Source organism: Elephas maximus, chromosome 15 (assembly GCF_024166365.1).
Source record: "Elephas maximus indicus isolate mEleMax1 chromosome 15, mEleMax1 primary haplotype, whole genome shotgun sequence".
NCBI classification, from domain to species: Eukaryota; Metazoa; Chordata; class Mammalia; order Proboscidea; family Elephantidae; genus Elephas; species Elephas maximus.
Genome location: NC_064833.1, coordinates 56,777,562 through 56,794,713, shown reverse-complemented (window position 1 = coordinate 56,794,713; position 17,152 = coordinate 56,777,562). Strand labels below are relative to the sequence as shown.

Genomic DNA, 17,152 nt, shown 5'->3' with positions numbered 1-17,152 from the left:
TTCACAAGAACAAATCATAAGGCCAGCCCAGATTCAGGATTAGGAGACATAGACTCTACCCCCTAATCGATGGAGAGAAATAATTGACAGTGACCAGACTATCGACCTCAGATGTTTTCAAGGTTTTTTGGGCTGAGAAACTGAAAATATTAAGTTGCAGTTAAATGAGATGGGGAAGACTTATGGGAGTTGTAGTGGGCCAAGGTGGACTGTAAAGTTTAAGAGTTCAGTTTTTGGACATGTTTAAGTTGGGATGGCTGTTTGACATCTAAGTGAAAATGTCAAGTAGTCAGTTGAATGTACAACTCTGGAGCTCAAGGGATATAGATTTGGCTAGACATGTACATTTGTGAGTCATCAGTATATGTTGTTGTTGTTGTTAGGTGTCATCAAGTCGGTTCCGACTCATAGCGACCATATGCACAACAGAACGAAACACCACCTGGTCCTGCGCCATCGTTACAATAGTTGTCATGCTTGAGCTCATTGCTGTAGCCACTGTGTCAATCCACCTTGTTGAGGGTCTTCCTCTTTTCCTCTGACCCTGTACTCTGCCAAACATGATGTTCTTCTCCAGAGACTGATCCCTCCAGACAACATGTCCAAAGTATGTAAGACGCAGTCTCACCATCCTTGCCTCTAAGGAGCATTCTGGCCGCACTTCTTCCAAGACAGATTTGTTCGTTCTTTTGGCAGTCCATGGTATATTCAATATTCTTCTCCAACACCACAATTCAAAGGTGTCAACTCTTCTTCGGTCTTCCTTATTCATTGTCCAGCTTTCACATGCATATGATGCAATTGAAAATACCATGGCTTGGGTCAGGCACACCTTAGTCTTCAGGGTGACATCTTTGTTCTTCAACCCTTTGAAGAGGTCCTTTGCAGCAGATTTGCCCAAATCTTTTGATTTCTTGACTGCTGCTTCCATGGATGTTGATTGTGGATTCAAGTAAAATGAAATCCTTGACAACTTCAATCTTTTCTCCGTTTATCATAATGTTGCTCATTGGTCCATTTGTGAGGATTTTTGTTTTCTTTATGTTGAGGTGTAAGCCATACTGAAGGCTGTGGTCTTTGATCTTCATTAGTATGTGCTTCAAGTCCTCTTCACTTTGAGCAAGCACGGTTTTGTCATCTGCATAACGCAGATTGTTGATGAGTCTCCCTCCAATCCTGATGCCCCGTTCTTCTTCATATAGTCTAGCTTCTCAGATTATTTCCTCAACAGATTGAATAAGTGTGATGAAAGAATACAACCCCGACACACACCTTTCCTGACTTTAAACCACTCAGTATCCCCTTGTTCTGCCCAAACAACTGCTTCTTGATCTACGTACAGGTTCCTCATGATCACAATTAAGTGTCCTGGAATTCCCATTCTTCGCAACGCTACCCATAATTTGTTATGATCCACACAGTCTAATGCCTTTGCATAGTTAATAAAACACAGGTAAACATCCCTCTGCTATTCTCTGCTTTCAGCCAGGAACCATCTGATATCAGCGATGATATCCCTGGTTCCACGTCCTCTTCTGAAACCAGCCTGAATTTCTGGCAGTTCCCTGTTGATATACTGCTGCAGCCATTTTTGAATGATCTTCAGCAAAATTTTGCTTGTGTGTGATATTAATGATATTGTTCTATAATTTCCACATTCGGTTGGATCACCTTTCTTGGGAATAGGCATAAATATGGTTCTCTTCCACTCAGTTGGCCAGGAAGCTCTCTTCCATATTTCTTGGCATATACAAGTGAGCACCTCCAGCGCTCCATCCATTTGTTTAAACATCTCAATTGATATTCCATCAATTCCTGGAGCCTTGTTTTTTGCCAATGCCTTCAGAGCAGCTTGGACTTCTTCCTTCAGTACCATCGATTCCTAATCCTATGCTACCTCTTGAAATGGTTGAACATAGACTAATTCTTTTTGGTATAATGACTCTGTATATTCCTTCCATTGTCTTTTGATGCTTCCTGCGTCTTTTAATATTTTCCCCATAGAATCCTTCACTATTGCAACTCGAGGCTTAAATTTTTTCTTCAGTTCTTTCAGTTTGAGAAACACCGAGCATGTTCTTCCCTTTTGGTTTTCCATCTCCAGCTCTTTGCACAGGTCATTATAATACTTTACTTTGTCTTCTCGAGCCGCCCTTTGAAATCTTCTGTTCAGTTCCCCCACATGTCTGTCAGTTTGTCGTTCTGTGGGGGCTTGCGTGTTGCTGTGATGCTGGAAACTATGCCACTGGTATTCAGATACCAGCAGGGTCACCCATGGAGGACAGGTTTCAGCTGAGCTTCCATACTAAGACTAGGAAGAAGGACCTGGCAGTCTATATCTGAAAAGTATAAGCCAGTGAAAAACCTTATGAATAGCAGGAGAACATCAGTATATAGATGGTATTTAAAGCCATGAAGCTGGATGAGAACATGAAGAGAGTGAACAAAGATAAAGAAGAGAATTCCAAGGACTGAGCTCCAGAACACTCCAATATTTGAAGTCAGGAAGCAGAAATGGACACTGAGAAGAAACAACTAGTGAAGTAATAGACTGAGTTCAATGAAACCAAGTGAAGAAATTGTTTCCCGGTAGAGGTAATCAGTTGTGCCAAGGGCTCTTCGAAGTTCAAGTTAACTAATAATGGACCATTGGACTCAGCATCGTGGAGACTATTAGAGACCTTGACAAGAACAAACAAGACTTTGTATCTGTCATATTTTGGGTCATGGTTCAATCCTGCACAGTTAACTCATCCCAGGAGGTGTGAGACCTAAAATTATAAAAGCACTCATTTGAAAGATAACTATAGCTGCAGGGCTGGAGAGACACTAACATGAAGCAAAAATGCAGCCCATCAGTCAAGTGGGTCTTCCAACAAAATTCAAGAGTAGGTAATATTGGACAATCAGGTGGATGATGAGTTCACAAAATTCTGTTAGCAGGCAACAGTTGGGATCATTGAATTCTCAAATTAAGTGTCAGAACTGAATTCTTTGAGAGAACTGCAAAAAAAAAAAAAAAAAAGTAATAATAAAGCTGGGTCTGAGAGGGCTTACAGTTACCAAGCAGTTACCATGACAGGAACTCAGAGAGATCAACTTATCAGACAAGTTTGGCACTGAGTAGAGGAGAGAAACACAGGTAAGCAAAACAGAGACAACAAAGAGTGTATTTTGTTTGTTTTGTTTTTGTTTTCCAAGCTTATATGAGACAATAGGCTGAATGAGTTTCAAGGAGTGGAAGTTAAGAGGAGCAGAAGGAAAGGGTGAGGTTGAACCTGGGACCTGAAGGGCATGAGGGTGTGGGCATATATGAAGAGTGTGGAATGGAGAGGCCAGTGGGAAGAGAGGTGGGGAGACAACTGCTCATCCGACCAACTGGGGATCCCCAGAGAATACATCTATCATGTCAGTTAGCAATACACGCCCTCTGCACAACTTACTATGACTGGCAATTGAAAAACTTTTGCACAGAATTGTATTGACTCTGATATCTTCGCCTTAAAATGGAGAAAGAAGATAAATAATATCAGAATTATGCAAAGAGCAGTTACTGAGGATTGAAATCTTAAACTGGATTACTCTGTGACTGATTGCCAGCTTCCCAGTCTGCACTCTTGGCAGATGCACCGTTCTCTGTAGGATTTAACAGCCATTAGCAACCAACTAAATAAGACAATTGAAAGAGACAGCTGAGCAGCCACTTGCTAGTTTTTTGTAAATTTACTTCCTTTCACTACATAGGTTTGGAACTCAGATGAGCAAATCTTTCCACATGAAAATAATTAAATTTGAAAGCATCTCATTCCATAAAATTGTTTTGTTCTTTATTTAATGGAAACATCCACAGTTGTGTGCACTCCCTTCCAATGTGCAGTGCAAGGAGGTTAATCCTGGAATCACAGCGGAACAAGAATAAGACCTACACTCTACCTTGGCCAAATATCTACTGCTCCCACTCTACCTCCCCAGAAGCTGTTGGGGAAAGTGTTTCAAGTCCCCAGGAGAATTGCTAGCGGTTAATGCTATTTTCTCCCAGGACGTTCTTCTTTGCACTACACCTCCACTCCTCTTGCTGCAGTTCAATCCTCCAGGTAGAGTTATGAAAGAATATTACAGCCTGTCCAAGGGAAATAAACCCCACAGTCTCCATTTTCAATGTGGCAAAAGTCATGGTGTGTCAAAGCCGCCACTCTAATTCTTAGTTGATACCACAGTCATCCATCAACATGCTCCTGTAGTTAGCAGTGCATATGGGGGTAACTGCAAATGGAGCTTACCAAGGGGCTTGATGATAGCCCTAAGCAGAGATTTCAATTGGGCATTAAAGTCCTTGAAAAATAAATCTCTGGGAATAGAGGGTTTAAGCTGCTTTTTACTCCAGAGAAATTAAATCCATTTTAGGAAAATCCCACTTTAGGCAAGAAGGAGCCCAACTCTCCTCTGCGTTGTAGGTGAATTTGATGCTATTCAATGGTCGGTGAATATCAAGTGAGAAAATGGCACAAATATATTGTAATAGTAATAGGTCACGCTCTTAATCAGACTACCTGGGTGTTCATCCTGCTCTATAGCTTTCTAGCTTTAGAATCTTGGGCAAGTTATTCAATCCTTCTCTGCCACATTTTCCTTGTATATAAAGTAGAAATGATAATGGTACCAACTTCACAGGAAGGCAATGAGTATTGTCTATCAATTTCAAACCATTTGCTATTATCATAGGCAGGGCACTAAATATGCATCATTACTTCTCCACATTGGCATATGCACTGTGTGTTCAGAGACATGGGTTCCACTGCAGACTTTATACCTCTTCATTCTTTTTGTGGCCTTGACCAAATTTCTTTACCTTCTGTAAATACATATTTGGACAGCATTCTTGTCCTTTCCTTTCCTATTCTTGTGGCAGACATAGGTTAATTACAACCCTCTTACACCCTGAGGCCTAAGTAGATTTTAGAATTCTCGTCAGCAGTTTGTTTCCAGCAGCCACCATCAATTAGCCAGAGCTGACATGAAGGTTAAAACTTATTTGGCCTCTCAGCTGTAGAGCATAGAAGCTTTTAAGAAATGATTGTTCCCATTCTCAGACATCTCAGATTCTCCCATCACAGCCTCACCCCAGAGCCTCATTTTGCCACAAATTTTTCGAGGTGGTTGACCAAAAAAAAAAAAACGCTTACCAAGCAGTCAATTCCAGCTCATGGTGATCCCATGTGTTGATAGAACTCCACAAAAGGTTGCCATACCTGGAAAACCGGCTCCAGCTGGAATGAGAGTCCACTGTGAGTGTGTGCTCATGGTCAGTGCAACAACATCTTGAATTCTCGTGCAACCTAAGACTCTTAATCACAAGTCGTACTCAAGCTGAACTCAGACGTCTTTGAGCAGATGGAGGAGAGGACTTTGGTGCCTCTTCAGGCCAGTGCTTTTTCATTGTGGTGCACCAAGGAAGCTTGTTCTTCCTAACAGCCTCTTGGGCCTCACAGCAAGAGCCCGAAGGGTACACCCTAGACATCCATGCACTGATCAACCAGCACAGAAGGATGGGCTTTTTTATTTCTTCTTCTTCTTCAGAAGACAGGAGGAGAATAAAACCAAAAAAACAAACCAGTTGCTGTGGAGTTGATTCCAACTCATAGCGAGTCCATGTGTTGCAGAATAGACCTTCTCTCCTTAGGGTTTTCAAGACTGTGACCAGGCCTTTCTCCCAAAGTATGTCTGAGTGGGTTCGAGCTACCGACATTTCAATTAGTAACCAAGGTTTAAAGTTTGTACCACCCAAGGACTCCTAAGAGGAAAGTAGCCAAGAGAATAAGTTCCACAGACAGTGAATGTGAAAGAATTTACCTAGACACACCCATGAATACCCTGTCCCTTTTACATTAAAAAAAATTCTTGTTTTTTTCCTTTTGACAATAAATGAATTTTCACAAATACTGTAGAATCGTACTATATTTTAATAATCAAAATATTTAGTAAAGGAAGACGTCTAAGACTGACTCTAAAAATGCTTACCTTTGATCAGAGTCATCATCTTCTGTTCACATTTAATCACATACCCTGAAGAAAAAAAAAACCTGTTTAAATCAGAAGGCCTTGAAAGGATAAAAATGTCAGGTGGATGTGTTTAGATTACAAATAATTAATGGCAAAATGTAGACTAAATTTTAAAGATCAAACTTTCCTCCAATTCTCAAGAAATATATTAGCTATTTGTAAAATAAAATGTCATATTATTTCATAAATAGCAGTCAATTGGTTTGCTAAGCATTAGCTCACAGAATCTGGGAACACCATCACTCGCATTGCAGGGCCAGATTGACCAGTGGTCTATCAGTGTAGCAATTGTTGTGTTCTTTACTTTTCCTTAGGCTGTAGAGAAACTGAGTGCCTGGGTGGTGCAAATGGTTAACATGCTCAGCTGCGAACCAATAGATTGGAGGTTTGAGTCCACCCAGAGGTACCTTGGAAAAAAGGCCAGCCGATTTACTTCTGAAAAATCAGCTGTTGAAAACGCTATGGCAACTGGCTTATACAGCAGTAGCTGAGAGCACAGAATTTAAAGTCAGACTGTCTGTAATTGAATTCTGACCCTCTCACTTAGCTGCATGACTTTCAGCAAAGTTCTTGTTTTTCTGAACTTCAGTTTTTTCATCTGAAGTTGTTGGCAGAATTACATGAAGTAGGGGGTTTAGCACAATCCCTGGTACATAGTAAACTCAGGCTATTGTGATAATTATTAGATTTTTCCAGGGTTTGTGGAGAAAATAAACAAAAAACAACAGCAACAACAACAAAAAACCAAACCCATTGCCATCTAGTCAATTCTGACTTATAGTGACCCTATAGGATGGAGTAGAGCTGCCCCATAGGGTTTCCAAGGAGCGGCTGGTGAATTCAAATTGCTGGCCTTTTGGTTAGTGGCTGAGCTCTTAACCACTGCACTACCAGGCCTCCATTGTGGTATAATATAAAAAAAAAAAAAGTCCTATTATAATCATACAATTTTGGTATGCATTAATTAGAGAATAGTAGGGATAAATAAGAGTGAGCCACACTGTTCTTTGCTACCATAAATTTTTTCACCCATGTTTTCTTTCAACATACTTTTTGAAATACAGATGAAAATCAATAATTTTCAAGAAAAAAAGTATACAAAAAAAAAAAGAGGTCCTTCCATTCCTTTAATAAATTCATTTATTCATTCATGGGTTGGAAAACTAATTTCCAAATATCTCTGGATTTTGACACTAGCTTTGGCCTATAAATCAACTCTTATGGAGCTATATCTGAGAATGTTAACTTTTCTCAATTTCTGCTTCTTTCTGGCTTAGGTTGAGCATAAATGAGCTATTGCCAAAGGGAAATCTTTATTCATTTTCATCCTACAAAACAGATTGAAGGCTGGAGAAACAGATCTAGGTAAAAGTTTGCTCACTCACTCAACCCTTGTGGGGCACCTGCTATGTGCTGTGCCCAGTACAGGTTAGTACAAAGGCCAAACAGTTCTTCTGCCTCTTTCTGGTCTTTGCTTCTTCTACACACCTAGGACCTGTTGGTGAGCCCAGATATTCTTTCCTCAATCCTCTTCTCATTCCACACACTTCTCTTCCTGCTCTCATTCTCTCCTATGATTTCATATACTAACTCTGCATTGATAATATAACTCCTAAGTCCATGTTTCCAGCCCAGATGTCTCACCTGAACACCAGGCTTACATTTCCATCTGCTGGCTACAGGGCACATTCTCCAACGTATCCCAACATGGTTTATCAATATATAATCCCTACACCAACCTATTCCCCAAGCTGGATTCCCTATCCCTGTTAACTTCTCATTATTTCAAGAACAAGGAACAGATGACTCAAAGTTTGTTTTTTTTTTTTATAGCATTTATTCAGCATTTATCTGTCTATTTATTTATTTATCTAATTTATTTAGTTATCTAGTATATTTAGTTATTTGTCTAATTCTCACACCAATACTATGAGTTGGGTCTGTTTTTACTTCCCATTTTATAAATGAGGGCCTTGAGGCACAAAGAAGAGTGCCTTCCTTTCTCCAGGCCATGCAGCCAGTACGTAGTACAGCCTGGATTAGAATAAGATAGTCTGACCCAGAACCTATGCTTCTAAGCCCTTTGACACATTCATCTTAAAAAAAGGCCTGGGCCTGGGTAGTCAGAGCTACAGAGAATAGATCCAATGTCTATAAACAATGTTTCTACCTAGTAATTTTAACTACAATAGTCTGTGAATCTAATAGAGGAGCATCCTTGTAAGGCACATTGTATTCACGACAAAGCACAAGTCTTCCAAAGCCAAGTTGTCATGTCATTTCTATAAAACCACAGCATATGAAAAGTAGGGCTGTAGGAAAGCTTAATGCCATCCAGACATTGAATAGTTTACTCATTTGGTGGAGCATGAAATCTGTAGACTGAAGTAGTAGAAGATAGAGGCTGGGAAGGTACACTGAACCAAATCATGAATGAACTTTTAGCCACATTAAGGGGTTTGGTCTTCACCTTGCGGTCAAAGAATGGGAGTAAATGTGGGAGAACAAAGCCGGGAAGTTCATCCAACAAAATCATTACTGAGAGCCTCCTATAAAATAGGCGTGGTTCTAGGTACTTCAAACACAGTGAGTTCCTGCCTTCAAGGGGTGCATAGTCTTAGTGGGGAGCTGGAAAAATTCACAGGCAATTTTTGATATACTGTGGTTAAATGTTACAAGGTGCTATGAGAGCAGTTATGAAACACTCTTAGCCTGGTGTGTTTCAAGAGAATAGTTACTAGAAGCACCCAAAGGTTTATAATAGGGAATTACATGATTAGACTTGTAGTTTAGAAACTTAATTCTGCTAGCAGATATGGAGATTCTAAACAAATACGGGAGATGATGCTCATTGGGGAGGTTATTTTAGTAGTCCACGCAACAATTGATAATCACTTGAACTGTAATAATAATTGGGAGATAAGAACAGACTAAAGAAGGCTTTTGGCAACAGAAATAGCAGAACGTGGGTATCCACTGAAAGCAAGGATTGTTGGACAGGAGTTAATGAGAATGATTCTAAGATGTCTAGTTTGGTCACTTGAGTGGCTGTCTATACCTTTCAGTTAGGGAAAAAGAAGGAAGAGCAGATTGAGGGAAGAAGACTGTTAAAGAGCACAACTGGAGTCTGTTAAAATTAAAACAAAGAGTTTATTGAAGGAATAGAGCAATTCAAATCAGGCAATACTTAGTGAGGATTCTCCAAGGCACTCTGACATTCTGAAGAAGTGAGCTTTTTATTCAGACAAGTGGGGAAAGGAATACCTGGCTACAATCATGGGGGCTTTGGGATTACACATGGCTACAAAACAACAATAGGTTGAAATTTTACAGAGTTAGCTGATTTATTTCCTAACATAGATTTCTTGGAGTCAACTTAGTAGGCTATATGTATATTCTTCCTGGGGTCTGCTGTGCAGGCATTCTTCTGAGACCACCTTGACAAACATATACTAACAGACATTTTCTAACAATCACATTCTTGTCCCCTCCATTGTTTGCTAAGGGTGGTCCAAAGTTTCAAAGTTGCTGCTCTAAATCACAGGCTTTATTGTAAGGAAGGCAGAAAGGAGAATTTGGACAAGCTTAATTCAACAATAGAGCTTAGATTTAGACATAGGACAGTCATTTTTTTATCACACCAAGCATCTCAGTTTTAGAGTGCCCTCACACAGCCAAAATTTCACTAACTGACCTTTTGAGTAAAAGACTTACAATCTGTTTTTTTAATATGGTCTCTTAGCTTTTGCAAACATTTGCAAAACCCTTTCCTGGAAAATTCCCAAAATAATCATTAATGCCATCTTTGCTGTTACAGCCTACTGAGAAAACAATTCCTTCTTTTCATCTAGTTTACGCTATACTACTTTTCAAGCCCCTCTGCAAACATGTCCAAAAACAATGTCTATGAGGCACTTCTCTCAAAGTTAATGATAAGCAGAAGTAAAGCAGCCTAAAGTAGTATTTTTTTTAACTGAACATTAGATGATGGTTTACAGAACAAACTAGTTTCTCATTTGTTGTATGACATTGGTTAAAGTAGAATTTTTAAAACAAGATGGAGTTCAGCCTGCACCTTGGGCAGAAGTCTCTCATATGTCAAACACCTGGGTTTTGGAAGCTCTTATATAAGACAATGGATTTAGTTTGAGACTAAGCTAGAGAAACCTACAATGAAGATGTCCATTGGGCAACTATAGTGACAGGTCAAAATGTATAATGATGCTATAGATATAAATTTCAAAATCTCTAGCCTGTAGATGACATTTGAAACAAGTGAGTGGTTGAGATTTCTCAGTAGAACCCAGAAACTATAAAGAAGGGAAATGTGATAGTGCCATGAGGCACATGTAAACAAAACAAACTAGATTAGAGACAGCAGAACATGTGAGGTACAAGGGCGTGAACTTTAGAGACAGAATGCTTAAATTCAAATGCTATCTCAATCATTTATTAGCTATGTGACCTTGGGCAAGTTACTTAACACCTCTACGTGTAAGTTTCCTCATCATTAAAATGGGAATAATAATAATAGCAACTACCTCAGGCAGTATCATGATGCTCAAATAAATCAATATTTATAAAGCATTTGAGTAAAAAAGAAAATTCCTAGTCCTTAGTAAATACAATTTAATCTTTGTTAAATTTTTTAAAAATAATAGTAATTTCTTTTAGCCCAAATATTGACCTTCATTTGGTATTTTATTTTATTTCTCTACTGGACCTTATTTTTCTGAAGGCTGTGGTTTATCTTAATTCTCCTCTTAATTCCTTACCTGATTTTTCTATTTGCCTATTTCATGTGGAAAGTAAATTTTGAGAAAGATAAAATCAATTCCTTTCTTCACAAAACAATTACCTTATTTTAAAAAATCTCAGAAAAGTTGTCTCTGGGCATATAACCCAATGTAATCATCTATTTCTCCAAAAAGATATTTCTCTTGGTAGTTTTTTTTTTTTTTCTTTATGTTTTATTTCCAGGTTTCAGAACTAAAATTACTAAAAGAGCTTTCCATATATGCAAACAATTGTAGCCATTAGAGTTAACAATCTCTCTTGTGCATAGTCATGGCCATCAAGTTCCCTCTGTACCAGGAACGGTGCCAGTTGCTCTAAATACATAATCTCATATTCTTCACAACAGTCCCTTGGGTTGGCGATGATGTTTTCTATATTATTAATGATAAAAATGAGGTTAGGATGAATCTATGAATTATCTGAAGGCTAGAGAAGTTGACTGCATGAGATGAACCATGACTGAGCAGTTGGTTAACAAAGTAGAGCATCATTCAGTATATGTATGAACTGATTGCCACTTTCTTCTGCAGCATGTCATCACTTTGAGGATGAGGCATGGGGTAGAAGGGTCTGATGATGGCTCCCCACCAAGAATTCCTGCCCTACTTTACCATGGGAAATACTTGGGAGGCATGGTATCTAGGACTTGTCCTCAGTAACTTAGAATGGCTAGTGAGCAATGGTCTTTCCTTTCTGCTGGGTTCAGAGAGCATCAGCAACCACCTCCCACCTGTGTCCATCAGAAGGCTTAACACGGAACTATTGGGAGCCTCTTGTCTAAGCAGAGATACAAGTTTAATAACCTTTCCAATTTTAATGAAACTCTAAGTTAGTCTTTTAATACAGAGGTATTATCTTTGGAATATATCATAACAATGGAGACAATAAGTATTAGAAGTTCAGAGATAGGCGAGGCCCTGTAAGATGAAGCCATCAGTATTGGCTTTATCAAGGAGATTAGATTGAGCTGAATTTGAAAGATAAATAGATCTTGCATAGATAAAAGAAGGAAGAACAACCTTTTAAGCATAGAAATAGAGCATTCAAAGGCACCAAAGCAAAGCTAAACTGGAGTGTTTGGGCAATAAATAGTTTGGTCATCAACCAGGGATTGGCAAACTCTGGCCTGCAGGCCAAATCCTGCTCACCACCTGTTTCTGTACAACCCACAAGCTAAGAATGGCTTTTACATTTTCATATGGTTGAAAAAAAATTAAGTTTCCTGGAATAAAGATTTAGTAAGAAAAGTGGGAAGAATAATATGGAAAGATGGTATGGGGCATGTTTGTGAAGAGCTTTCAAATAACAAGTTAAAATATTTGGGCACTGTCCTATAGTTATTGAAATTGTCAAGAAAGACGGTGATATGAAAGCAGCATTTTTAGGGACTTAATCTGTCAGTAGGGGCAGAGGCTGAATTTGTGGGGTAGAGAAAGATTCAAATGATCCCGATTAAGAGAATATCTTTTTAGATATTAAAAATAGAGAGTGTCTATTTTGAGACGTTGTCTCCAATTCCTTCCAACTATATAATTGTGTTTCATGCATTGGCATGTTTTTTCTATAAAGACCATGTAGTAAATATTTTAAGATTGTGGACACACAGTCTCTGTCACAACTACTTAACTTGTTATAGTACAAGAGCAGCCTTGGACAATACGCAAATAAATGAGCATGGCTGTGTGCCAATAAAACTTTATTTATGGATACTGAAATTTAAATTTCACATCATTTCACACATCATGAAATATTATTCCTTCGATTTTCTTCAACCATGGAAAAATGTAAAAACCATTTGTGAGTTTGTACAAAAAGAGACGGCAAGCAGGATTTGACCTACAGGAATTTGTCAACCCCAAATTTATAGAACGTTAGTCAGAACTCTCAATCTGATGTCATTTTGAAAACGTTGAATTCTCCTCTGAAATCTTCTACTGAGCATTGGAAAGGAGACAGTCGAAGTGGTGAGAGGAGAAGGGGGCAACTAACCAGTCAGATTAACCATAATAGCCACTGGGGTCGTGAGGCCACATATATCCCTATATGCTCCAATCCAACAGCTAGCTGCCTGTCTGAAGCCTTTAGCTAAAGAAAAAAAAAATCAATCAATAAATACTACTTCAAGCAAATTCTTAGCTTATCATTTTGATAATTGCACCAGGACAGGCAAATTGTGCCTTGCTTTTATTCAAGTTGTTTATGGTACCCATAAGCAAAGTGGTACCATGTAGTACTTAAACAAACAGAGTGGCATGGCAGCATTGGAGGAAGCTTAGTGTGGTAGCAGTGCTTCAGGTTGGAGCAACTCGGAACAAAGACTCTGTACTTGGAGAGACAGATGAGGTAGGGGTAAGTAATGAGAAATAGCCCAGGAATGGAATGGGAGAGGCAGATATGAAAGTCATCAATAGAAAGAATGAACAGGACTTGCTAAGTGAGATACAAAGGGTGAAGAAGAGAGACGAGTCAGATATAAAATGTTTTGGAATACTCTATATTATTCCATCCCACTAAGAGACACACAGGAGTGAGAGGCAAGAGGGATGGTGTAAGGGAGTAAGAAGTGTGGAACTAGAAGGCTGGAAGGTATCACTTCATGCAAGCAAATCACACAAATATGCTAAAATCTGATAAATATTAGGCTAAAATTATTGACAAGTACAGAGAGAATGGAACCCATTAGTGTCCACACGTTAACTATTTTTCAAGCCTTATTAGATGGCAATAAGAGAGAAGTGGTATTATCACGATGTCAGTAGTCCAAATAAGGAAATAGACCTCTACAGCATGTAATATAAAACCAAAGCTGAACCTGTCGCCCTTGAGTGCATTCCAACTCATGGCAGCCCCGTGTGTTACAAAGTAGAGCTGCTCCATTGGGTTGTCTTGGCTGTAATCTTTTTTTGTTTTTTTTTAATCTTTATGAAAGCAGATCACCAGGCCTTTCTTCTGTGGTGCTTCTGGTTGAGCTCAAACCGCTAATCTTTAGATTGCTAGTTGAGGTCAAACCATTTGTGCCACCTACAGACCTTTCATACAATTTAAAACCAAAACCAAACCTCTTGCCATGGAGTCAGTTCTAACTCATAGCAACCCCATGTATCAGAGAGTAGAACTGCTCCGTAGGGTTTTGTTTCATATAATACGGAAACCCTCTAATTTCTTTAAGTGAATTTCCTTTTGATCACCTGATACTGATCATATCTTTTAAAGCAAGCATATCCAAGCACACTTCATTTTTTATCTTCAACCCTTTTCCCTCTAGATCTGTTTGCTTATCCATATCACAAATGTATGGGAAAAACAAACAAACCCAAGGTAGCAAATAAATTACATGGAGGTAGAGACGCGGAACAATACTGGAATTCAGAAAAGGTCTGACCTGCTTCTTCCCTGCCTGGAGCTGTGCAGTCATTGAGAGGGCACTTGATCCCTGAAAGTGTCTCCTTCCTGCTACGATTGCTTACCCAAAGCCGCCGTGAGCATGTGGGAGAGACTCATGTCAGCTCTGTCCATAAATGCATCAAGGAGTATTCTTAGTAAGCTATTTTGAAATAAAATTCAAAGCCATTATTGCCTTTTTTGTTTAGATTGTTATAAAAAGTTTCCTACCCTAATTCTAGAACAGTGCTTTCAGTTTTTCACTTCAATAGGTAAAAGTAGTCAGCCAATGTTCAGTAAAAGTTGCAGAATTACATTTCCTACCATTTTCCTAAAGCTATTTATGTATAATTAAAAGATTTTAAATAAAACATGAAAGCTTCTTAAAAACCTTAAACACCAGGATTTAGATAAAAATTTCTTCAATATTTGCCTATATCGAACCCAAAATTGAAGTATCTGAGTGGTGCAAATGGTTAATGCAGTAGACTGTTATCTGAAAGGTTGGAGGTTCAAGTCCACCCAGAGGTGCCTCAGAAGAAAGGCCTGGTGATCTATTTCCAAAAAATCAGCCATGGAAAATGCAATGGAGTCCAGTTCTATCCTGACACACATAGGGGGGTGACACACGTGGGGTTGCCAGGAGGCAGAGTCAACTCCATGCAACTGGGGTGGGGATGGGAGTGGTGGGGACAAAAAAACCACAATCAAATGTTCAGAAACCTATTCAAAAACAGAATTGCCAATGTACACCTACCAACTAGTCTCCTTGATTATTAAGTAGGTTATATATAGAGCTGAATACTGATTTACCTTTTGCAAAATATATACAGATAATTCATGAAATCAGAAAATTAGCTGGAAACCATCCTAGCTCATTTTAGAGGTGAGAAAAATAAGCTTCAGAAAACGTTAGTCACTTGCTCAAGGTGGCACAATTAACCAGAGACTTCGTGATTAGAATTCCCTCTTGGCATGCTAGCGGGTACAGAAAATACCCAGGTTTTTAGGAGACACAAAGGAGATAGGATGTCCCTAATCTGTGACCTGACACCCACCTCCAAGAGGTGTGGCTACTTGTAAATGACTCTGAATGAATGGCATGCTGCCTCCTTCTTCATTACAGAATATTTACACTGGAAATAAATTACTCAGTCAAGATGTAACCAAGTACGTTATAAATTTCTTTACTATCCCAACAACCACAAATAGCTATTATACTGAAACTTCTACAAATTACCATGAATAATGAAAATAAATAGATCGAAAGAGTGCAAATCAAAATTAAGCTAACACTATTATTATCTTAATGCATCATTTAAATATTGCGGTCCCACTCCACGGCGCTCCCATTTTATTTAGCCTCGGCATTAATCCAGCCAGAATTTAAATTAGTATAGATTAGGTCTTAATATATTATTTATAGCTTTTGACTGGTGGCAAATTATGCATTTTCATCCAAACAAGTGTAATAATTCTGTCAGAGTCATGTACAAGCAATTTTGGAATGTACAGCATATTATTATTTTAAAATAAATTTTTAATGTTTTTTCATAGACTTGACTCAAAGGAGCCCTTCCTGTCTGTTGGGTGAGTAGATGTCTACATATTTTAAACATCAATTATTTAACTCAAATAAATACAGTCTTATGAGATTGTATTTTCAGTCATTTAACCTCATATTCAAAATCACAACATATCATTGCATGCATCATCTCGCCAGCAACATTGCTATCTATGTTTTATAAAGAATTAACTAAAATGCTTCCTAGGCAGCTCCGTGACCTCAGAAATTCAGCTAATGAATGTGCATGAAGTACTGGATCCGCCGTAAAACCCAAATAAAGAAAACAGTGATTATCCGTATTGTCACCCTATAAAGACATGCTCCAATTGTTTGTTTTTTTTAATTCCTCTGAATCACAGCTTCCCTTTTCCTAGTCTGTCTACCCAATTTTTGTACTCTGTTTTCTTACAATGTGCTCTAGGTCAGTGTTTCTTCCTCCTCCATCTCTAAATCTGTCTTCAAAAATCCACATGCCTCTTTTCTCCTTTTCTTCCTTTTCACATTATCTCCCCAATTCCCTCACACTGACTGCTTCTCTGAACACAAAACCCAAGAACCTTGAGGCAGGCTAGGTAAGAAGAATGGAAATCTTTCTGAGTCGAGATACCTGTCCTAATTGGGGGCTGCTGGATCTCGTGCTGTCTTACATAATGATATTGTTGACAACCACACATGTACTATTTTCCGACATTTAGAGCCAAGTAAGTAAGAATCAGCATAGTTTCTATCTTATCTAACAAACAGTCCTTTGGCTAATATATTAAAATGCCGTGTTCAGGGACTTTTGCATGCTCAGCATTTTGGTTGATGTGTTAAAGTACCAAAAAGTGTTGGAAGATGTGATCTCTAGCTTAAGGAAATCCTGCTGTATTCAATGAGAAAAAAAAATTCACAGCACTCATTAAAGGCAGCCACTACACTCATGCTTAATGACCAGAAACATGATATTGGGTTAGATTTTTAAATGATCAGATCAATTTTCTTTCATTACTTTGTCCATGGCCCTTAAATATTTCAATCATTCATTGAGCAACTTGGTTCCCTCTTCCCTTCTACTCCTCAGAAAAGCATTCGGAAAGTCATTCGAATCACTGGAATCAAAATAATTGTTAGGGAAACTGGGAGAGAAAGATGGAGTATGCATCTATTGGAGGACTTTATGAAAAATGGAAGATCAAGTTGGCCTGGTCCAAAAAAATTGTTAGGGCACACTTCTTTCCTACATTGATCATCAACTCCTATTGTTAAAAATCTCTAAGCCCAAAGAAATCTTTTATTTTGATTGCGTATGTGTCCTGCCCTCAGGTCAAGAGAGCTGAAATAGCTTTTCTTCATGCCTCACTTAGT

The 17,152-nt window shown here is 38.6% G+C and overlaps 1 protein-coding gene across 1 annotated transcript in view; it reads left to right on the top strand.

Moving 5' to 3' along the window:
• The window catches only part of RALYL (RALY RNA binding protein like), a 441,360-nt gene that overhangs the window by 306,408 nt on the left and 117,800 nt on the right, over window positions 1-17,152 (top strand). The window contains exon 3 of the mRNA XM_049854428.1: window positions 15,796-15,828. Coding sequence (XP_049710385.1) covers window positions 15,796-15,828 — 33 coding nt within the window. The remainder of the gene's footprint in view (window positions 1-15,795; window positions 15,829-17,152) is intronic.